The sequence below is a fragment of the Pagrus major genome, chromosome 13 (assembly GCF_040436345.1).
Source record: "Pagrus major chromosome 13, Pma_NU_1.0".
In the NCBI taxonomy this organism is placed as follows: Eukaryota; Metazoa; Chordata; class Actinopteri; order Spariformes; family Sparidae; genus Pagrus; species Pagrus major.
In genome coordinates this window covers 10,280,393-10,304,643 of record NC_133227.1, presented here as the reverse complement: position 1 = coordinate 10,304,643, position 24,251 = coordinate 10,280,393, and the positions used below count along the sequence as shown (strand labels likewise).

General features: G+C 40.0%; 1 protein-coding gene across 1 annotated transcript in view; it reads right to left on the bottom strand.

The window, feature by feature from the left end:
* The window catches only part of abr (ABR activator of RhoGEF and GTPase), a 136,315-nt gene that overhangs the window by 62,047 nt on the left and 50,017 nt on the right, over nucleotides 1-24,251 (bottom strand). The window contains exons 2-6 of the mRNA XM_073479831.1: nucleotides 22,990-23,171; nucleotides 15,288-15,386; nucleotides 12,551-12,736; nucleotides 6,015-6,122; nucleotides 4,123-4,183 (exon numbers count right to left, since the gene is read on the bottom strand). Of these exons, the coding sequence (XP_073335932.1) occupies nucleotides 4,123-4,183; nucleotides 6,015-6,122; nucleotides 12,551-12,736; nucleotides 15,288-15,386; nucleotides 22,990-23,171 (636 nt within the window). The remainder of the gene's footprint in view (nucleotides 1-4,122; nucleotides 4,184-6,014; nucleotides 6,123-12,550; nucleotides 12,737-15,287; nucleotides 15,387-22,989; nucleotides 23,172-24,251) is intronic.

Below are 24,251 nucleotides of genomic sequence, written 5' to 3'. Positions count from 1 at the left end.
GGTCATTAATACTGCCGCCTCCCTCAATGGTCCTGGTTCAATGAACCAATACTTCTGCAGAACCTCCTGGAGGATCAACTAGAGGACCTGCAATGACTGCAAGGGTTGTGAACACTTTAATTATTATTTAATTATTATGTGTATGTGCAGGTTTGTATTCACCTCAAGTACAGGTACTTCATAAAGTTAAGGTGACTTCAGGTTACCTTGGTTATAATTCATGTACCAGATGATAGTACAAAACATTTAATTTACCACAACTACTCCTAGTTTTGTGTATGTTAGCTGGTTGTGTGAGTCAGTGTATCAGCTGTATTGATTATTTATGTCCTACTTTGTGCTGCATGTCTGAAGTAATATTACACTACTGTTGTGTTTGGAAAAAAGAGTCATGCTAGCTGCTGCCTGTACTTTAAACTGAATGCTAACATCATTATGTTAAATGTTAACATGCTAATGTTAAGCAGGTATAATGATGACAATGTTTATCAGTTTAGTGAGTTAGCATGCTAACATTTGCTAATTAGCAATAAACAAAGTACAGCTAAGGATGATGGAATCTCATCAGGTTGGCAGGTGTTTGGTCAGAAACCAAAGAAGGGCCCGACAATATAAATATCATATTATTATGTAATATGAGTCTATATATACAGTACTCTTAACTTTTGGATATTCATATATCGTGATAGGGCAAGAGCATTGTCCTATACTGGTTTTAATGGCTGCATTACAGTAAAGTGATGTCATATTCCTAATTTACGAGACTGTACTACTTGTTCTAATACTTGTCCTTTCCCACTTAGTCATTAAATCGACATTACCTATCATTATTTATCAAAAATCTCATTGCCTCTTTTTTTTTTCTCAACGTATCAATTGTTATCCCTTCAATATTGTTGCATTATTGATATTGAGGTATTTTGTCAAAAATATTGTGATATTTTATTCCTGGCATTTATGAAGTTCTTTTGAGGAGATTTCAAAACATCAAGAGATATATCGTGCAGTGTTTCCCAACACATGGACTTTACTTGGGTGGGCCGCCCAGGTATATAAATTTGTCAACTCATTGTAGTATTTTCTTCTTCTTCTTTTTTTAATCAGTCAGAGAGAAGGATGCCATCCACAATTGATTAGTGGACAATCTGTCCTTGATCTAACCCTCTCGTCTACTGATAAATGCACAAGCTCTGTAGAGAAACACAGAGACAGAGAAAGAGAGAGGGAGATGTTCTGTTCTGATTGTGATGTAACCGCTTTAATTTAATGTGGGTCTACTTATGCCGTTGTTTTGTAAAGGATGGTGTTCCATCTGGTTGCCATTATGTCATTCTGTACCACGTTGGTTCTGATAGTTCGATAGGTTACATAATTACACACAAGCTTCCTCCACACGCAGCTCACCTGCTGTTGTGAAAATGGAATCGGAGTGAAAAGATTTTTTTGCCGACTTTTTTAAACATACTACTGATGAAGAAAGTAAACAGAGCCGACACATACTGGAAGAGAAACAGAAAGGCGAGGCAAGCAGGTGTGTGTGCATGAAGGATTGCAATTAAAGCAACAAAAACTAAACTTTTAGAACGATATTTCAATCTGGACGAGGTCACGTAACCTCGAGAACACCTTTTACACTTCAATATGCTAGCATCATCTTTAACTGTTTTTGAACCTACTGAGAAAGCTCAGTGATCAGAAACCTTCCTTTATCTTAATCTTTTTTCCTTTTCTCCACTTTTTCTTCAACACATAACATTATAATAAGCTCTATGTTCCAAGGAAATTCACATCCTGAATACAATTGAAGATAGGACAGGGATTAAAGCCAGGATGCTAATCTACTCTGCAGTACTAATGCAGGATAAATGCGTGCTGATTTTAGTAGCTACATGCTTTTGGCATTACCCATCTGGACTCTGGACAGAGAAGCGAAGTTCAAAGTCCAGTCAAGAATCAAGACAAGGGAGGATGAGAAGACACACAAAGAAAGAGGATCAGACAGGAGAGGCAGATTATTGGAAGTCGATGACCTGTCACAGTGAGGTGCCTCTGATTGGTCCTGTTCTCAAGGTCGCCTTGACATCTTGGCCGCTGGGCAAAGAGTTCATCTTTGCTAACGAGGGGATGCACCACGTGGGCGAAGTCTTTGAACAGGCGCAACACACAAACTGCACGGGTCTACAGCTAGGACACGGTGACTGCCAGCTTTCAGCCCTCAGTGTTTGGCAAGACATTCAGCTATCAATGCCAGGCAGGAGCCGTGACGAGGGCGTGGTGGACAGAACGAGAGCGAAAATATAAAGAAGACAGAATGACAGATAGGGAGAGGGCATATGAGGATTAAGGAAGAATGAGAAAGCCATAGCACTGCGGAGCAAGAGTCCCTATTTGCATATAAAACAGGATGTCAGATGCTTGTTTGATTTAGTACTTGTGTGGCTATTTGCATCCATTCATAGGAAGTACTTGGCAGATGATACACAGGGCTTCACTATACTTAGACAAGTCTGACAAAAACTCATTCCAATGAAGAAAAATACATAAAAGAACATGTCAGTTCATTTGGCAGGCGGCCAGGTAAATCATATGAAACAGTACAGACTAGAGGGAAGAAAGGCAGGTAGGATGAAAGCATGATAAAAGAAACATAGAGGGATATTAAAGAGGAAGTGGTAGTTTGAGAGTTGAGCTCGAGAAATCCCTCGACTACCTCGCCAGGTAATTAAGGAACCGCAATACCAAACTGTAATCAAAGCAGCTGCCCAGGGTGCTGCTGACACACTGTTTTGTTGAGGGATTATGAAACTTCATGCCACTTAACTACCACAGTAACCTATGGTACTATCGAGTATAGTAATAATAGTAAAGATGAGAAACAAATGTGGTTATAACAGCCTGCATGTTTGGGTTCATCCTCATTTACAATGCATAAATTAACATTCACTTCACAGGTACACGCTGCTGAAAAGTGACATACACATGAACTCACCCATCCTCTCTGAGCCAGACAAAGCCACGCTCATCATGTTTGCTTATCACTGCATAATTGGACAGCCCACAACATTATATTCTTTGCCCTGCAGCAAAAGGGTTACCCCCTGGTTGAGTCGAGCCAAATACCAAAAACAGCTTAAGTTTGCAAGACATCAGCAGAGTAAAGGCTCTCAATACACATACACTCTCATACAGATCAGATTTATTCCGATCCGCTGGTGATAAGTATTCTCTATGAGAAGCAGTCTGGGGCCAGCGGTCCTTAAACAGCAAATGTGCCTTGTGTTTTAACACACACACGCACAAAAAGCTGCTCTCCTCCTGTATTTTCTGTATGTTAAAAGATTAGAACAACAGCAGTGTCAGTCCCAGTGAGCGGCATATTCCAGGGGACCATCACACAGCAAGCAACCAGACAAGAGCTTCAAAAGAAACTAATTTTATCACCTCACTGCGTGGGCTACAGCACCAGAAATGTAAAGAAAAAGACAAATCCAGTTTGAAATCATCAGCAGACAGATACTAGAATGTGCTTAATGAGCTCCAAAATAGATATGCTGGTATTCCAAATCAATCTGACATCTTATTGATAACTATCCCAACTTCACAGTGAACACGGTATGCCACCAATCTACCGTAGAATAAACATCGCTGACATCCAGGAAAAAAGAAAAGCATCACTCCACACTGTCTAATTCAAACGGCGGCGGCTCGTATCATGCAGTCGTTACCGTATGTGCAGTTACAACACAGTCTGAGGACCAGCAGCACCTCCATATCCCTCATCTCCACTCCTCACTCTGTTCTCCTGCTCACTGCCTCCTTTCTCAGGCAGAGACAGACACAGGCAGAGGGAGAGAGAGAGGGGAAGAGAGAGAGAGAGCAAGAGTGTGTGTGTGTGTGAGAGAGCTCACACATGCACCAGTTTGCCTCCCAAAGCCCGCCACTGCATACACAAGTAGAGGGGAGTCTTAAAGCAGCAAGCCAGCCCAGACATGCACACTCACAAACAGACACACAAAGACAAGGACACACACACACACACACACACACACACACACCCACACACACACACACACACCCACACACACACACACACACACAAACAAAACAAAGGCACAAACTCACCCTCCATTGAGACAGTTGTGGTACAATCTTTGGAGTCTTTAGGTCCTTTCACTTTGAGGTTCTGAAAGACACAGTGGAGGGGAATAATCAATTTTTATTAATTATACACACACTACCACACTCTTGCTCCCACACACACACACACACACACACACACACACACACACACACACACACACACACACACACACACACACACACACACACACACACACACACACACACACACACAGCTCTCTATTTGCTTGGTGGAGGCTGATTGCATTAATGAAGAAGTATAGGGTCACTGCAGCAGACTGAAACAAGTGAATGAGGCTGCATCGTGCAACCTTCACAGTAAGTTCTATTTACAGCTACCAACACACCTCTACAGCATGATATAAATGTTATTTTTAGATTTTATATATGATATTAATTGAAGTTTTGATTAAAACCCATAAAAAAAGTTACAGTGGTATACTCTGCTTTGCATAGTGTTACAACAAGGCGCTGTTACTGACCACAATGACAGAGGAGATCATGTAAGTTTTCATGCTGGCAGTCTGTGAAAGTTCTACAATGCCAGTGTCACATGAGCTGACAGCACAGAACAGGAAATGGAGGGTTTAATACTTCAAAGGTGACCATGCTCTAACGTTTAAATGCTATGTAGACACAGGTTTTTAAGGTGGTCAGGTATTCTGAGATCCCAATGAGATTTCCATTACTTTAATCAGTCTTTTGCCTCTAGCTAGCATGGAAACTAGATCCATATGGCTGCGATGTGATTATAAACAGGAGTCGAAGCAACTTGATGCATCAAAATGTTTGATTTTCTATACATGATCTATTTTTCTACTACTTGCTCCTATAAAAGCATATTGGTAATGATCCATAATTCAAATAAAAAGATGAATTTACTTTCATTATCTTTGCTCACGCTCACCCATCGTCACTAAATTAAAGTCGCCTAGTTTCAGGGGATCCTGACGTAGAGAATTGGGTTTTATTTTCCAATTATTGACTTTTCTGGATCGCAACATAATCTTTCAAGAGAAAATCACTATGCATCAAAGAATTTATAGTTTACCCCTTATAAACAAAGACAAAAGAAAGAGTAGGTTGGCATTATCAGGGTTATCAGGAGTCACTTCCGCCACAGATGGTTCGTTAATTAACACCTTCAAAGCGATCAGAAGGATTGTAAGAACCCCAGGACACCCCTTCTCCACATCAGCTCTACATGTAAGATGTATCTGCTTTGCTGTGACTACAGTAAACGTACAGTAATCCAAAACCTGCTTATTTGTCCAGACACTAATAAGTCTAAATGTGCTAAGTGTATCATATTTTAACATCAATATATCTCTTAATTGTGTTTTAAATGAGTGTTCCTCAAAATAAGACCACATCTCCAATAAACACAGTCTTCCTGTTGAAAAGAGGATGTTTCAGCTCACCATGTTTCCCCTCTGTGCTGTCTCCATGCGTCTGTTTTCTCTTTCGCTTTACTGAAGAGAATTAATCTTCGTGATCGTTTTAAGACTCTTGAAAGACCAAACAATGGATTGGTTCATTGCTCACCAGTAATTCGCTTACTATTATGGTAGTAAACCTTAATCTAGAAGCTGATTTTTTATCTCTTTCAGCTTTGCTGGTGCAGGAAAAAAGTGTTCTGAACTGTAAAGCTGCAAGTATTTTTGCCACAAGATCCTCAGCTATTGTTGTGTTTATGGTAATAATGACAGTCTTAAAAATGATTTAAGGATGTTAAAATGCAAACTTTTCATTATGTGACAAAATACCACCAAGTTCTCATATTACAAAAAGACACAAAATCTGATGAATGCTGCATATTTTTCTGTTCAGACATTTCACTATAACCTTGAGTTATCTTTGGAGGATGAACTTACCTCAGATATCTTCTGGAACTGGCTGTTTGCCTGGCTGCATTTCTCCGCCGTCTCCAGCGCCACCTTGTAGTTGTCCACGAAGGCCTTGTACACTCCCAACTGGCTTGCCTGGCACATGTGACAAGAGAAGAAGAGACATTAAGGTACAAGGGAACACAGCTTGTGTTTTAAGGACACTGTGGAACCAATTAACAACTGGTTTACTATCTCATAAATTCACTATTACAGCACAAGTCTGTCATGGCAGTCGAAAATACAGTGGACTGAATACAACTTGCATCCACCTTCAAATATCTCTTTCAAACTTCTGCATGTCCCCCCAGTAAATTAAAATTCCTATACAGCTCTGGCAGATGATTTCATTTCTATTCCCATTAGAATTTCGCCTGAGGTGAAGGGTTGAAAAGAGCGCTGCAGTCTTCCTTTTGCTCTATCAGCATACATGAAATTATCCCCCACACACACCGTTAGTCACACACATATTGTGAATGCACACAGGCTAATCATATTCCCATAATGCCATTCCAGTGGTGGCTTTGTGCAGTCCCCCAGATTATAACAGATTCACTTTCTCTTTCTGTTTCCTCGCCCCTTTCATTAACAGCCCCTCTCTGCTGCACTGTATGTGCATTGTAACACAAGCTGCAGATCAGCAGTGCATGAATATGCATCCTGCTACAGCAATGCCTGAATGAGTAGGCTGAAGAGCTGACTGCACCCTATTAAAGCAATGAGATTGGATTCAGCTGAATAGAGTGAATGAGTTAGACTTGTTACTTTTGTCCTTAAGCCCCCACTTCTCCTGTTTTCATTTCCTCTACTTCCACTTCCACTCAGAGTGTGAAGTTGGGCTCAAGAGGAAATCATCCGGTCTTATATGGCACAGATTCATGGAAACAGATTATAAAGAAAAAAAAAACAAATAAATAGCCAATCACAATCTTGACCCAACATTTAACCAGACTTTGACATGATGGCGGCCAAACAAGTGTGACTTCCTGAATATCATCCTAACATATTTGAAGACCTTGTTTTGTCGAATCAAAACTTTGGATGGAAGCAAGAAACCACCATGTGCGATGACTGAATTTCCAAAGATAGAGATTTTTGCCTTGGCTGCTGTACAAACCAAGCACAGTGACGCGATCGTGGTGTTTCATCGGTTCATCGTGTTGCTTGGACACACTGTGACCCGCATGAAACATCTCCAGCTCTGTCCATTGCTGTGATGCTGTGAGCAGCACTCCGCACATAGAGCCTACATTTCTAAAAAACAGATCACAGGCCAAAGTGTAAGGTGGGAAACAACAGCTTGTGTTTTGAGAGTGGGGGTGGGAAGAAGAAGATAAAAAGGGAAATAAAAAAGGAAGGAGGTAACAGACTGAGAGAGAGGGGACAGTACTCAAATCTGTAGAAATAGCCACTTTCTCACCGATAAAAATGCCTATAGATATTCTAAATCCTCGCTGACATGGTGCATAGTAGGGGTGCAATGACTAGTCGACAGCAAAATTAGTCAATGACTAATTTAGCAGTCAACTACTCGTTAGTGACGTCATCGTATGTGTATCCCACGGCATGCAATGCCACGCTAAACAATGTTTCACTGTAGCCAATTGAACTAGCTCAGAGTGAGACATCTCACTTTTCCCAACTTGTTGATGCACTGACAGCACATGCACACAGCAAGGTGGAAGCGGCTAAAGCGACGCCAAAGCAAAATAAAAGGTCCAAAGTTTGGGAACATTTCATCCTGGACACAACAAAGAAAACGGTCACATGCAAAATTTGTAAGATGAAACTTGTGCACCATGGGGCCCCCTCAGCAATGCATGAGCATTTGAAGAGGAAACACATTTTAAAAGACTCAGACGCACCTCGGTAAGATAGTTAGCTCCCATGCTAGTAGCTAGCCTATTACTGTATGTGCAGACAGAGTTGTCTTGGCGTTATTTTATTGCTGCTGCCACTTCAATATAATAAATAAGACATTGTTTTGTGCAATTCATAATCTGACTAGTCGACTATCAAAATAGTTGTTAGTTGCAGCCCTAGTGCATAGCAGAAAGCTGCGGTCAAAACCATGTTTGAAGACCAGAAGATGCCTTGCTCTGTTTGAGCACTAGTCATATGGTTATGATTAGTAAAACAAAGACAAACACAGCAATAAAACTTTTAGACTTTAGTGCTTACAAAACTTAATGTAGCTGTCTCATAAACTGGTTTTGCTGACACTGGGATTTCCAACGATCCAAAAGAACCATTTAAGCCTCAGGACAGCCTGCTTCCAACATTACCAACATTAATCACACAATACTATTACATACATTACAATCATATCTGATTAGAAACATAGAAGACTTATCCAACTGTGAATGAAGCAAACCACTCAACACTATGAAAAGTGCACAGTTTGAATAAAAATTGAAAACCATATTTTATCAGTCAGTAATGGTTTCTTTATTTTTCCATTTATACAAAATAAATCTCAAGTATTCTGGCATCAGGGTGATTAATAATTAATATTTAGCAATTAGCAGTATCTGTATTCTACAAATTCTACAACTAACCGACTTGCAGCAGAAATCCCAGTGGGCTATACAAGCAATTGCACAGTCAAATACTCTATGTGCCACACTCTGTCGTCTACAGTGGGCCACACTTCCTCTTGTTACTGAAATACATTGTTCCCCTTCATCTTTAACACTTCGGTCAGACACACGTGTCACGTAACTAATGACTGCAGAGTACAATCAAAGGGGGATTCCATCACACCACTTACTCTCAAACAGTGCGACAACTAGCATAACATACAATTATACAGTGATGAGACTAAAAAATGTCGGCACCGACTCTCATGAGAATCTATCCAATGGTTGTTGAGATATTTCAGTCTGGTCCAAAGAGGTGGACTGAGCAACTAGCACGGCTACAAATGTTATCACGGGGGAACAGTAATCCGCTTAACACAATAACATAATACATGGATTAAAGATACAGTTAGTGTCTACAAAAATGCATTTAAGATTTGTTTTTATTAGCCCAAAAGCTCCTTAGAACCATGACCGTAGCCTGATTAAACCCCTTCCCACTCAATGCCTCCTGGGACTTTGATAATTTGGTCGGTCAAATTCAATCTTGGCAGTGACGCACAGCAGCTGAGCCCCTTTTCTTGTCTGAAAAAGGTGAGAAAAGTTGGAACTATGTTTTGCTTTTATTCCCTCTCTGCCTTTTTTCTATCACTCTGTCCCTCTGTGTCACTCCCGTGGCATCCTTGCTGCTGACAAGGAGCAGGAGGGAGTAGACCGGCTAATTACACTGCCATCTGCACTCTCACACTGCCACTCTGACTAAATGTTTAGTTGCCACATGACATGCGCATGTACGCACATACACGCAGCACAGATGGGAGCTGATGACTACACTAATAGGTGTCACTTGGTGGTGCAACGCCTGGGGTCCACAGAGAGGAGGGAGGACGACAGGAAGTAGTCAAGCTACTAAAAGAATTACATCTCTGCATGAGAGCTCCGTTCATTTCCTCTGCTGCTTAACAAAAGCATTTCCAATCAATCTTCCTGAGTTGCTAACACATTTCCCCCTCTGAATTTTAGATAACATTTTATATTAAATAAATGTCCTACTAAATAAATCATTTGGTGAATTGTTGCACACAAAGTTAACCCAAGGGCTTTCAGGAGAAGTTTCGAAAGTCCTTAACTCTTGTGAAAAACTAGTAGACTGTAAGTTGGGTATGACTTGAAATGTTAATATAATTACAGTAACAAAATAATAATTTTTAAAAATAGTATCAATTTTGAGGACAACTAGAGGCCAAACTTTTGAAATGTAGTTTGGCATTTCTGAACACAAAGCTGTAGAAAACTGAAGAACTTTATCTAAAATGATCTATAACGAGCAAAACTGTAATTTGAAAATGATGCTAACTTTTGGCACTAGACAATTTTCAACAGCTGGACTTATGTCCACCAGTACCAATACTGTATTGAGGTTTGATAGCCAGTACGAGTCAACTACTTGTGCTACAACGTAACTAGACCTGGTTAATAATTGTTTTTGTTTTTTTGGCACTATGGCTAGTCTGTATTATGTTGAGGTGTTAGCTAATTACAGGTAGCTAAATTAAGCGGAGAGTCTGTGATAGCTAGTAGGCTAATTACACATTCAGTTGTTTTTGCTAACGAGTAGCTAGCTAGCTAAGCTTGCTAAAAAAGACTTACATGAGAAACAGGGCTAAAGGGAAGTCGGTTACATCAGTTTCTTGCTCTAGACTTTCCAAACTTTTCAGACTTTTGATTCAACAATCTTCAAGTAGGTAAATCTGTCTTCTAACACAGTTCTATATACTTAAAATAAGTTAAAAAGATATTTATATGGTCATAGATATCCAAATTATAGTGGGTTACTGCTTTTAATAACCCTAGTTTTGTTGGTGTCAAAATGTACCTGAAACCTTTTAGTGATGTTGAAAACCAAAAATGAAAGATGTCAACATGACAGAGAGCTCAGTTTCATATCAGAATAACTCAGACATCTTCTTCAGGTTCCCCGTAATGATGGCATGAAGCTTTCAAGCAGAGATATTTGTAGGTCTGTCAGACCAAAAAGCAGGTCAGAATTAGTAACTGAGTAACGTCCTGCATTTAAGTGTGGCTTTACATTTGAAAACTGTAAGTTGACATTAAGATCAGCCCTACAGTCTACTGTATGCTGTTCCTCATTTTTAAATTAGAAAAAATCTAAGATCTGATTCATTGCACTTGACATGAGCCCTCTATTTTAAACACTTCCGGTTCTAAATCAGAGCTGCCAGCTCACTAAAACAAACACTGAATCACAGACTAGATACAGTAGAAAGAGCCAGAGACATGTTAAAACTTCATACAGTTACTTCTCTTTATCAGAGACTAAAATAGATGCCAACGTCTTGTTTCTAAGGAGTTTATTTGTCTGAGCTGGCATGACACTCTAGTCAAAACAACAGTATGCTCATGACATGGCAAAATGTCACAGGATCTCTCATAATGGGACATCTGATTAACTCACAGCTCATTAGTGAGATTAAATTTCATCTCCTAAGATCCAAAAACATGGCGTGAGCTGAATATTCAATCATTGCTACCATATCACTTAATTACATTCCGTTTATTGTCATAAAGTTTGATACACGGTTGATACAAATCTATGCAGCTGTTTCAAAGCTTTACGTTACTAGTGTCTGACACTATAGCTGTAAGATATAGCTGAAGTTTCATACTGTGAAGAAATATCAAATCCATGACAACACACATCTAAGATAATGACAAGATATGTATTGCCGTGGAGGGATGCTAGAGAAAGTAATAACGAATTTATTGCCTATTATCTTTTCAAATTTTATCATAAAATGAGGCTGAAAGTCAGAGTATTAGCACTTTGAACAGCAGGGCGGCAAAAAATAGAATTTTAACAATTTGCAAATGAACCTTGTTATATAAGCATAATAGATAATTGAATGATTTTTTTGTTCTCCTGTGGTATTGTGAGACACCCGACTTAAAAGCAAAACCCTGCTGTTACTGTCAGGTAGAAGAACTTCACTGCAATTCACTGATACTGATTTTCATAGCCTGTCCAGTTTCCAGTCCAGGAAAATTATAAACCACAATGTACTGTTATTGCCTGCTCACAGTGGGACGTGCTCAGGGAGACACAGGACGCATTATCATAGCTACACTCCTGCTCTCAGTACCAAATGACATTCAAATTGTTCAATTGGCCACTGAGGTTAACAATTGTTACTGATGACTGCCTCTGGATTTTATACACTAAATGGGTATATATATATATATATATATATATATATATATATATATATATATATATATATATATATATATATATATATATATATATATATATATATATACACACACACACACACACACACACACACACACACACACATATACATATATCAGTAGAACGTCTCTATTACAGCATGTTTCATCAGCCTCTCCACAGTATGCCAAACAAATGTAATGAGTAGCTAAAATACATTAAGACACACATACACACTGTGTACGCACATGCTCTTACACTATGTTATGTGCTGAGAAGCCCTGTTCAAATTACATTATCAACTGCAAAACTGACAATGTAATGATCTAACACAGAGGGAGGACTAACTCACTTTGAGACTAGTTGAGGCCTGGAGCCTTGTTAATACGATACACAGACACGTAACAATGATGTTGTTACATTATGTACCGAGAGCGCCTGTTTAGGCAAAATAATCCAGTCCAAATACAACAGACCAATCAGAGCCTGCGACATTACAGATAATGCACTCAGACCACAGACATGGGGGCACACACATACACTTACAAGCTGTATAATTTAGACGAGTGATTCACGAGTACAAATAGTGAGAGTCTGACAATTCTACTTTTAACACTCAATTACATGTTCCAAAAAGATGGAGCGGGAGAATAAAATCCCACGCAGTGTAATTTCTGCGCCCACATCAGACTCACCAGCTTTTGGAATAAATGTCCCACGGTGACCTTCTCATCCCACTGCTGAATGTTGGGTAAGAGGGCGTCGTAGAACTCCTTGTGGATCTCAAAAATGTCCTGGATTTTGTAGAAAATGGTCTCCACCTGCTGGATGGTCAGGACTGGCTGTGATGTTGTGGCAGTGGCTTTCAGAGGACGCATGGGCTGGAGAATCAGGGACAGAGAGAACGGACAGTGAACACAACTCCGAGTTTAAAAAGTTAACAACAGTAAATAAAGAGGATGAAGAGCTGGAAAGCAAGTTAATGTTTCTTCTTCATGTTCAAGTTTGTATAGTATTGTGGAAATATAGGAGTTACACAAACCATAAAGTTTGTTTTACATAAAATACTAATTAAATAGGTTGAGGCCATGTCTAATTAAAGAGCATGTTTTCATAGTGGGTGGATTTAGGTCAATTAGTTGGCCAATCAGTGGCCTAATTTGGCCAGAGCCTGAAAAAAGTCTTTTTAATCTTGCTATGTGTCACCTAGTGGTAAGTGTGTAATCTTAGCCACTCTGCACTGCAATTGGGTGACTCTTCTTCCCTGTGCAGCGCCTGACCTGTCAGATTGTACGGCAACTCGGTTAATCATAGATATGTGTGGACTTGACATGATGGGGTGTGTGTGTGTGTGTGTGTGTGTGTGTGTGTGTGTGTGTGTGTGTGTGTGTGTGTGTGTGTGTGTGTGTGTGTGTGTGTGTGAAAACAGAAAGGCTTTCACGTCATGGAGGTAAAAGTTCTCTCAGGCTGATGATGAGTCAGCCTCCCACTGATTACAGGGGTTGTATGAAGGCTGATCAGACAGACTGGCTCATTCTTAAAAGCACCGACGATGGCTGCAGGCATACTCCACACCCCCAGAGTGGTCTATATATATGGTGGCACAGCATGAAGCTGAAAGGTCCTCATCAGGTTTGACAGAAGTGTTACACAGATGAATAGGTTTCTATCTCTATCTTTTCATGCTTTATAGCAACATTGCAGGATAACATCAGGCTGCACAAATACAAAAAGTGACATATGGGGGTGGATGTGGCAATGGTGCAGCGGAAAAACTACAGGGACACATGGACTAAATTTATACATTCATCTTTTAAGGCCCAAAAGTGGACATATAACATGGTACAGTTGACATCTGACTAATTTAAAACTGTTATTTTGGATTACCTAAGTGTATGGGTTTACGTTGTTATTGTCTATTTTGACCTATTTTATTTCATTTTTAGTTTTATTATTATCATCTTTCTTCTGTCGTGTTGTTTAGGGATTGTATTGTTAGGTTTTTCTACAATGTGGTTTTGGTTTGTTGAAAATCTGAAATTCAACATCATAAGAAAGTGGCACATGGGCCAATTCACACAATTGTTAGATATTATAATACCTTTAGAATTCATTTCTAAACAGCAAATTTACTGATGTAGCTAAAAATCAAGCAATATAATAGGTACCAATAAAAAGCTACCCGTCTGTCTGTGTCTGCATGTTTAAGAAATGGTGAATTTTCTGCTTGTGTGTGTTTCTGTTGTAAATTAAAGCAGGAGCAGGACATATTTAACATATGTCCTCAAACCTTATAGCAGCTATTCACCTTCCTAGTGATCAAGTGTGGTCAGTGAAGTTTTTCCTCATATCTGAACTTTATGTTTCCAGAAAAAATATGTGAATGATCTTGGGTCCAGTAGTCTATAGTCTACCAAATGTCTACAGCATTGAACCAGCAAGTAGGACAAATGCCATTTAAACTTAAGTTTGTAATCACTGTGTAAAGGTGATTCTCTATGTCTTTAAAGCACAGAGCTTTAAAGTGGTATTTTGGGAGTTTGTGTCTGAACCAACCAGCTAAATACAATGGAATGGTTTGATGTCCTTGCCTTGAGTTAACTCCAGAGGTGTTTATACCAGACTGCAGTTTACACCAAAATATCCAATTATAAGTAACTTCTGGCTGTAACATATCAACATCAGTCCAACACATGAGCTGCTTCTGACTTTGTTTACCAGTCCTGGCTTGCCTTTAATTGGGTAGTGTAAAACTAAAACCTGCCAAATATAAAATGCGACAAAACAAAAACATAAATATGATCTCACTGTGTATTTAAGACATTTGTTGAATGACTGAAGAAGTGGGGGAGGACAGGAACAAACTCTTTATTGGTCAAATCGTTCATTGACTTCTTATGTCGTCACTGAGGGTTGAAAGAGAAGGAAGTGAGAGCCAGACCAGATTTCAGCCAGCGCTACTGCAATCATTTGTTTGCCTCATCGACTCCATCTTTTAGTTTTTTAGTGCAGGAAGTTTCATACTATAACTCTTGTGTGACTAAACGATATTACAGTGTAACTTAACGCGGCACTAGTCAGACATGTCGGGCAAAGTGCAGCGTGTGGCTAAGAGTGGCAGGATATGACATCGTTAGCTTAGCATGGGGAAGCATGTTCAGTTAGTGTTTCAGGAAGCTGCTATGCTGTGGTCCTTCTCTCAGTATGACCATTAACCACTAATATTGCTCTGACAGTTCCCACAGGCCTGCAACATGCATGCTACTACATGAGTCTTTACATGCTGTTTTTCTCCAAAAACAAATGAATATGTCTATCAGTGTCAGAACATTTAAAAGAAAGTGTAATTATCTTCACCGCTGTATTATTCACACATACTGTGTAGCGCAAACCACTGTTTCTTTGCAGTGTGTGTGTGTGTGTGTGTCTCACCAGTAGCAGGGCCTCCAGCTGGTTAATGTAGATTTCCTCACTAGCCAAGAAACCAGACAGCACCAGTTTCTTCATCTCCAGTCCTTTCTCTATGTCTCCCTGTAGGAAAAAAACAGACCTGATTGTAACTATGTATTTCAGTTAGTTATACATTTCTCACACACCATGGATGCTTTGGTAAACTCTTTGAATTCAGGATTAATTTTTGACCAACGCCACATTACAATACAATGACTCAAGCTCATTTCCTGCAAGTTGCCACTGTAGTTGCCACATAAGGTAAACATGAGATTAAAACACACACATCCCAAGTGCGCAGGAATGAGCAGCAGCAGCAGCAGCTCTTTATTGGGAATCTTCGCTCATCTAAAAACATCTAAATGGCTTGCTTCCGCTGTGGAAAGTCTTACTCCTCGGCTATGTTGTATTTTGACTTCAATATCAGGGGAATCACCACCCTAATCACGTATGAGAAACATGGAGCAAGAGCAAAACAAGACGTGTAAGTACTTTTATCCCTGTACTGGTGAAAACACTAGTAACACTACCAACACTTAAAAAGGAGAAAAGGTGAATGCAATAGCTGCAACTGTATGAAAGAAAGGTAAAACTGAGGTGAAAAGTTTGCTGTTGATATTCTCCATTATTATAATGTGTTTAGTGTTTATGTTTTGCTTGTTTGTGACCTGCTAGTTTGTTATTGTGTCTTGTGTAATTATTATTATTTTCATTCTTTATTTTTTGTCGATGTTGGTGTTGCTGCATTAACGTTGCTTCTGTTTTGTCTATAGCGGCTGCTGTTTGAGCTGAGTTTATGTTAGCTTGTGTGTGTATGTATGGACTTTTGCTTAGTTCTCTGCCTTTTGACCTTTATTCAGATTTAGTTTTCTAATCCTTTAATGTATTATTTGTATGTCGATAACTAAATCATTTCATTCTCTTTTAGGGTGACTCTTAACATCAGTCCAGGGACAGCAGATGTAAAATAGCCTTTTGGCTAATTCTGGCATGTTTACATTTGTTAAAATGTTTTTTTTAATGTGAATTGTCCCTGGTTATTAAACCTTTAAATAAATAAATAAATCATAAAACACATCATTTATATGCATTCATTCATCTCCCTGCTTATCTCCATGGGAAAATGGCGAATACTATCCCATCATGCATTGGGCAGAAAGAAGTAAGGTGCTCAGTACTAGATAGGATGAAACAGACAAGTCAGATTCAACTCAATTCACACCTGTGGGCATTTCCACCTGACTTGCATGTCTATAATTAATCTATTCTGGGTGTAGTTATAAACTATAAACCTCACAAAATTTACTGTATATAAAGTTCAAAAGTATTGCAGTTTAACTGGCAGTCACTTATTTTCAGAAGGAAGCAGGCAATATATTCTCTTTTTCAATAATAGAATATTAATTATGTTGTTAGAGGTTGCAGCTTATGTGTTGTGTTGGAAATGTACACTAAACTTGACTCAAAAAACAGATGATGAAATGATCACGCTTTGCCGATCACGTTCAGATTTATTGGTTTTTGTACACAGAAATATTACAGCTGTTTAGTATCATCATTTGTGCCCTGTGGTTTAGTCAGATAGCCTATAATTAAACATAATAAACACTATGTAATGGTGTGAAGATGATGATTACGGTTTTATTTCTAACAATTATATATCAACACCTGCTGCATGATTCACACAAAACTGTGAATGGTTCAAATCCACGGTGGTGTTAATATAATCTCAACAAGTCAGGTCAGGTCACAACAATGTGTTGGCCAAAACAATTAAAATGTGTGAAAGCTACTCAAACATTCCTCATTTAAATATTCCTCCACAATAAAACTGCATGTATCTAACAGAAAATTATAAGCTTTCCCAAAGAAAACACTTCCATACACAAACACAGACTACAATAGACAAGAGAATTGTAGTTAAAGTGACGTTGAGGCAATACACATACTGTATGTACTCTGAGGGAGGCCAAAGGACAGCCATGAGAGCAGAAAGGAAAATTAATTATTAACACTACCAGCTCCTTACAATGATATCAGCACACCAGCACTGCCTGATAAGATGAGCCATGACCTCATCCTTTAACCCAATCACGACCAACATCCACCTTCTGACACGGATGTTATCCGTCAGGACATGAGCAATACTGTATAACCAGACACGGTACATACACTATGTCCACAATATGCACTTCACTGCAGGATACTTCAGATTCAGTTCACTTCGGAAAAATAAAGACCAAAAGAAACTATAACATTTATATCTGACTTTTACAGGGAAACCAGAAATATTTATGTGTTAGTAACACATTAAAATTAGGTGAAAACGTCACGCCTGTTCATCAAGATCCATGAAACTTCACAGTTGATGACAGTGTTGATGCTTTATCTCCCTGTGATTGGTTGTGACAGTTGCTTCAAGCAACAGTGCAGCGACTCAGAAGAAGAACCAAGATAGATTCTACACATCTTGTCTCTCTTCATTAAACTGTTGAGAGTTTTGAGTGAGCTGATTTCATATCATTACCTCAGTAATTCAATAAAGGATTTCATAAGAGCATCTATCCAGCAGGGTTTGAGCCTCTTCGTCTGTTTTAGTCTGCTGGCATTCCTTAAAAGAAACTGCAAGAACATTTTCCTTATAACTAAAGCTCACAACAAAAGCAGCTCAAGAAATGAGTCAGACTCTCAGATGTCTCTTTCATATGCAAGTACTGCTGCAGCTCAGCATTTATTTTAAGCACCACAAACCATATGTGTGTCCACATCTCCAGACATTGTGTTTTTATTGAAATTACATCTCCAGGCTACTTCTTGCAAGATTTCCTAGCTTTTTTTTAAAACTCTTTATACCAGGTCTGTGTAGTGCAGCACAGAGAGATACATTTTATTGTCAAAGTAAACTTGTGTGTTGTTGACGTGTGGAGCTTACTCCCTCTGTGACAAACATGTCACGGCAGGATGAAAAACATAGACAGGAAAAGAAGGGGGAAAACTATTTCTTCCAACAGTGGGAATATTTTCCCTCTGCTGTACAAAGAGCTACTGTGTGGCGAGAGAGGGCAAGATGAGAAATACATGAGCGGTGAAAGGATTTTTCCATGGCAACCTGCGCCTGTGCATGCACTTTTTCAGTTACGCTTTTCATATAGAAAAACGCTGCCTTTTTTTCTATTGTACCCGCATCCTGTGTGCTAAAGTAGCTGATAACAAGAGTGACCAGTAACAGGACAGGCATCAATGCGTTTTGTCAATTCATCTACTGGGAAACACAAAGGCTCCTTAACAGACAGAAGTTAGCATTACAAGCAGAGACCAGAAGCCTTTAAAAAGCAGCAGAGTAAGGAGACATGTGCTCCAGAGTAGCTGCCTCGTCAGGCCACGCTGACAGACCAATAGCTGTCACACACACACACACTTGCACACATAAACACACACTCTTGCAGCACAGATGGCTTTTACTGTAGACACACGTAGCAGCACATAGTGACGCCACATCATGCCAAGACACCAATAAGACTTTCCACTTTGCTTTAAATAGCCAAGCCGTCAGGTCTGGTCAGTGTGTTAGACCGGTACAAGTGTGTCTGTGTCTGTGTTTGTGTGTGTGTTCCCTGCATCCAGCTGTCCGGCCGCTGTCTCACCTTGAACTGTCTATGTGTCGGACTGATGGGATCCAGCTCCCCATCTCCATATTCAAACACCTCCTCCTCCTCCTCCAGCACCCTGTCCAAGTAGCACAGCACCTCCTCCTCTTCCTCCTCCATGATTGTCTTTCCTTTCTTTTTCCCTTTTTCACTTTGTTGCCTCCTCCTCTCCTCTTTCTGCCCGAGATCCCCTTCTTCAGGGCCTGCCTGGACACATCAGTGTTTTCCCTTCAGAGTAAGTCGTCTGGACGCCGAGAGAGAAAGAAGAGAGGACCCCGCCTACACAACCCCACCCCCTTCCTCTGCTGGGCTTCCTGGTGTGAGTGTGTGCACTCTATGTGTGTGTGCGCCACTGTTCCACCTCGGTCGATGAGGTCTGCCCTCCCTCCACATCCGCCCCTCCCCTCACAACAAACGCTATCCAGCCACTTCCTTGATGGCTACATGGGCCGTTCGTGTGCTTCACTGGGAGAGTCGTGTGCTTCATTCGCTTAATTTCTGGCTTCCGTATCTTCAGGCAAAAGCCACTTCCTTGAACACACAGCTTCTCTCTTTCACGCATTACTGAGTGTTACAGAGTTCATCTCTCTCTCGCCTGTCTTCTCTTCTGGCCATTGTCTCTTTATTGATCTGCTGAGAGCCTTGGATGTGGAGCTGAGACCAGCTAATGTGCTGCCAGTGCGGCTGATTCTAATTACAGGTCACATAGTTCACTGGGTAGCAGCAGTTTAGCGAACGCAGAACATGAGGTTAAAGTATAAAAAAAAATTGTTGAATAAGACACGTGTGCTCCAAGACAATATGTTAGGAAAATCAATAACTCTAGATACTAGAGGGGAAATGAAACTGAAAATGTGAATGAGATGATTCAACTCTGAGTTTGGGTTTTTGTTAATGAAAACAGTTCACTCACCATGACCTCTCACCCTGCTCCTGACCCTTGGTTGCCACTTTACAGGAAGTGACACCCACTACCACACTATCAACCACCCTCTAGACTTTTCTCTCCTTGTTTTCTCTAGCTGAAGATTTCAGATATGACCAAGACCTTCTCTTTGCTGCCATGTCTGAGGACTAATCTGGCAAAAGCAACACCGGTTCTTCGGGTTGCTAACCGCCTGGACTCGACTTTATAGGTCAGACCTATTTTACAAGCCAAGGACCTGGAAGAGTATTGGGAAAATAAATAATAGTAAAATTTATGCTTGTGGCTTGTCTTTCTAGGTCACCACCATTACAAGCCATTAATATGGGCAGAGAAAGGACCATATAAATAAGAGGACAAAGGAAAGAAATTGACGTCAGAATGGAAAAAGAAAAAAAATGACAAGAAGGAGGGAGAAACAGAGAAACCTTAGGCCTCCTCAGATATACAGAAGCTAGTTTTAGAGCATTCCCAAAATATAAACTAAAAAATATCACCAAAATAGTCCAAACTGAAGACTCGTCATGCTGAACGGCTGCATTTTGGCAGGGAGGTGTCAGCCCTGGCTCTCTCGTGTTAGCGGATGAGAGGCCAGTGCAAACTCAGCAGAAAGAAAGGCCGACTTCACAAGGCGGTGAGGAGAGGACGACTACAGTGGAAAGGCCTTTAAAGTCCAAATGATCTCTCGCAGCATCAAAATAACCGGCTATATGAACTGCTCTGACTCAATCTGTAACCAAAGTGTGGGGGTCAAGAGACATGGAAACAGTGTGTCTTTATGATCTAGTGCTATATTTTGCCTCACTTAATGTTATTTATATCATGGCTTCTTAAAGGTGGAAGGATTAAAATGTTTTAAAATGTCTCTGCTCTGATGAAAAATCTGTGAGGTCAAAGTGGTTAATGGTAGTTTTTCATCATTATTAATCATTAAGGTTAACTATTTAACAATTTGTTTAAAAAATCATTACACTTTAAATGGTTTTTAACAGGAACATGTCCCATCTCATCTGTTATAACCCCAACTTGCCACTAGATGGAGACACACTTTCATTTACATGAGCTGACCCCTTACTAAGTGACTCAAAGAATGCAACACAACAATAAGCTTAATGATTCACATCACAAAGCTATTATAAGGTCAATGATCAAGGCCACAGTGTATTTGCAATATTATGATAACACAGCTGCTTGGAATAGAGATTAAAAAAAGAGCCAATGGGAGAGAGCAGGCAGATTTTTAAGGCCAAATGGAGCTGATGAGGGTAGATTTAGTATTCCTGTTGGATGTATATTGAGAAACAAAGTAGATCCCTCTAAACAAAAGTCTGAGCCAACCAATCATGACTGCTGTAGTTTTCATTCATGCTTTTTCCATGCTGCATGTCAAAGCAGCTTGTGTTGTGTGAAGTGAAAGCCTGTTAGCCTCTTTTTCTGTGTGGCTATGTGTGCGTGTGGGAGGGTCGGTTCAGGTCAGGGTCAACATGACTCCTGCTGAGCCTACCCGGGCTGCTGACGGGCTGCACCCACTCACACATTCATACAAACACACACCCGCGAGTCATGAAAAGAGAACTGCAAACTCCTGACCTACTGACATAAAAGATCATCTGAAATATGCAGACGGAAACATTTAGCAAACATTTTGCCTTGTTATATGAGCCGTATATTGCTACTCTCTACCTGAAATGAATATAAAGACAATGGCCCAGTGAATTTTATGACTACCAGCTGTTCTGAATGCGTGCTGTCTGGTAGGACCTTACCTTCTCAGAGGCTATTACGACCAAATAACCAAAGAAATGAGTGCCACTTACAGCATCTAAATTTAAATCCAAAGAAAAAACACACCGCAGCCCAAACAACCACTGCAATGATCGCTTTAAAAATGTTTAAAACAACTACAACGTTATGGATAAACAGAGTCCTGGAATGTATTCTGCATTCAAACAGGCAGATCAGTGATGGTGACGTCAAACCCCATCTGGGTCAGTGGTCATTTCCTGCTGCTATGAATGTGCCACCTGCAGTGTGCTGCAGGGAGTCCAGCTATTGTAGCTAATCGCTAACAATTACACTGGGTCATAATCTGGCGGCTAACGTCAGCAGTCCAGAAAAGACTAAAATACTGTCATCGCAGATAGAGCCTGAAGTGAAATCATCTGAGGTGGAGCTGCTACTGCTAATAACAAGGATAAATTCTGGCTGATGACAGATCAGCTTTAACTGTATTACACTCTTTACAGGATGTCAGGCTGTTCACAATGTAAAAATTTTGAACAAGCTCATTTCAAATACATTTTAACTGTCTTTATGATATTTCTAAATCTTTGAGTTTAGATAATATGAGTAAAGTCTAATAATATTGAACATTCAGTCACCTGTAGGTTTTTCTCACAGTGACATGATTGTCAATGATAAGATAGTTGAGCTGGGAGTGCTTTGAAGACTTCTCTAAATGCTACATTGAAGGACAAGTTCTTTTTCTTTTTGTCGAAAAAATAATTAACAACATGCACGTATTTACACTGAAATAATTATTGCTCCTTGTAATTCTCCCTTCTGTCAATAATCATAATCTTTTCAGTATGAAATCCCCTCTTTGTATTACTATCACTTGACTACAGCTCAGCATGAAAAAACACTGTCCAAGGATATACACAAACAAGGGATATCATCAGCAAAAATTACTGTTGAGATCTCATACCAATGGTGCGCTGAAGTGTAGGATTTCAGTCAAATAACTTAAATATGCTTGAGAAAAAGATACTGTTAAAGTACCCCATGTGTACGATTTTGACACTACAAAGCTGTTCTCACATTCACAGCTTAGTACATTTTCTCTGTTTTCATTGAAAACCTGAAGGGGTCTTCACTAATACACAAGTTAAGTTGATAAAACCTACAACCTACATAGAAAACAACCTTCATGCCTTTCAGGATTTTACATATTTTACCTCAGTAGCTTGCCTGGAGGAGAACTGCACCTGAGCCAATCAGTCATGTAGCGTGTAAACACAAATCCAGCCTGTGATTTATGTCGCACGGCCCTCTCTCTATCTCTATGTGTGTGTGTGTGTGTGTGTGTGTGTGTGTGTGTGCATGCTCTTACCCCTGGCGGCAGGCCCTCTGGTGGCGTGGGGGAGACCGTTTCTCCGTCTGGCCCTTGGGGCGCGCACAGCTGGGGCGACATGGTGGGCGATTCATCTATATAGGGCAGCGTCTCCGAGCCGTCCTGAGACTTGCCGTCCTCCGCTCCGTCCCCCTCGTAGCCATCTGTGTTGTAGTTAAAGTCTGGAGGACAGAGACAGAACAGGAGGAAGAGATGAAGAGAAAAAGAGAGAGAGATATGCTGATTAACATTTCACCATAGAGAACAAGGCCATCGCTGAGCTCCAGTGAAATACTTCCTCAATGCAAACAGTCTAGCATGGCAGCAAACTTCACATGTACCTTTCTTACTCTAAATATCATTTGTTTCTGCTGCATCACAGTCTTCTATAAGTTTTCTATATTAGGTTCAGAGTCGGTATTGAGGTCAATATTCATGTCCAGTCACATCGCTGGTGTTAGGGCCTAAGTAACAGTGACAGCTCCAGTCGAAGGGAACAACGCTGACTCTGAAGCAGCTACAGCCTTCAAAGGAATGCTGGTGAAGAAAACGGTGGAATAACGAGCAATACAGAACATTTGCTCTTTTCCCACAATTTATTTGGGCAACACTGCAGCTCATTTATTAGCGCAAGACAAATACCTACTAAAGATATTTTTAGCTGCCAGCAGAAAGCTGTAACATGAAAATGGTTACAAGCCAAGTCTCCAATAAAGATTGACTGGATAGATATAGCTACTGCTGTTCAAGGGAGCGAGAGAAATTAACGGACTGATAAATTCCTGCGATACTGGGAAAAATGACTTGTGTACGTGACTGCACAAGATGATCACTGACCCTTTATTATATGAACTGACATGTATATTGATCAGTATAATGCTTGCATCATCACATAGGTGACCAGCTGTCTTGTTTGTTGTACTGCGTTTAACTGTATTTCAATTTTCAAAAGATTAAGTATAAAAAAGAAAACAGTGGAATAACAAAGGGCATGGGGAGATGTAAAAAAGCCTGTGTCAAACATGAGAAATGCTTGGTTGACACCTTTTATATGGGATGTCTTATTAGAGAGGAGACGTGTGTTTGAGATGGACAGTAGGGCTGCAACTAACGCTTTTTTCTTATTTATTTTTTTTGTCGATCAAGCGGATATTATCTTGAAATCCCCAAGATGACGTCCTCAAAAGTTTTATATTGTCCACAACCCAAAGATATTCAGTTTACTGTCAAGAAGTAAATAAACCAGAAAATATTCACATTTA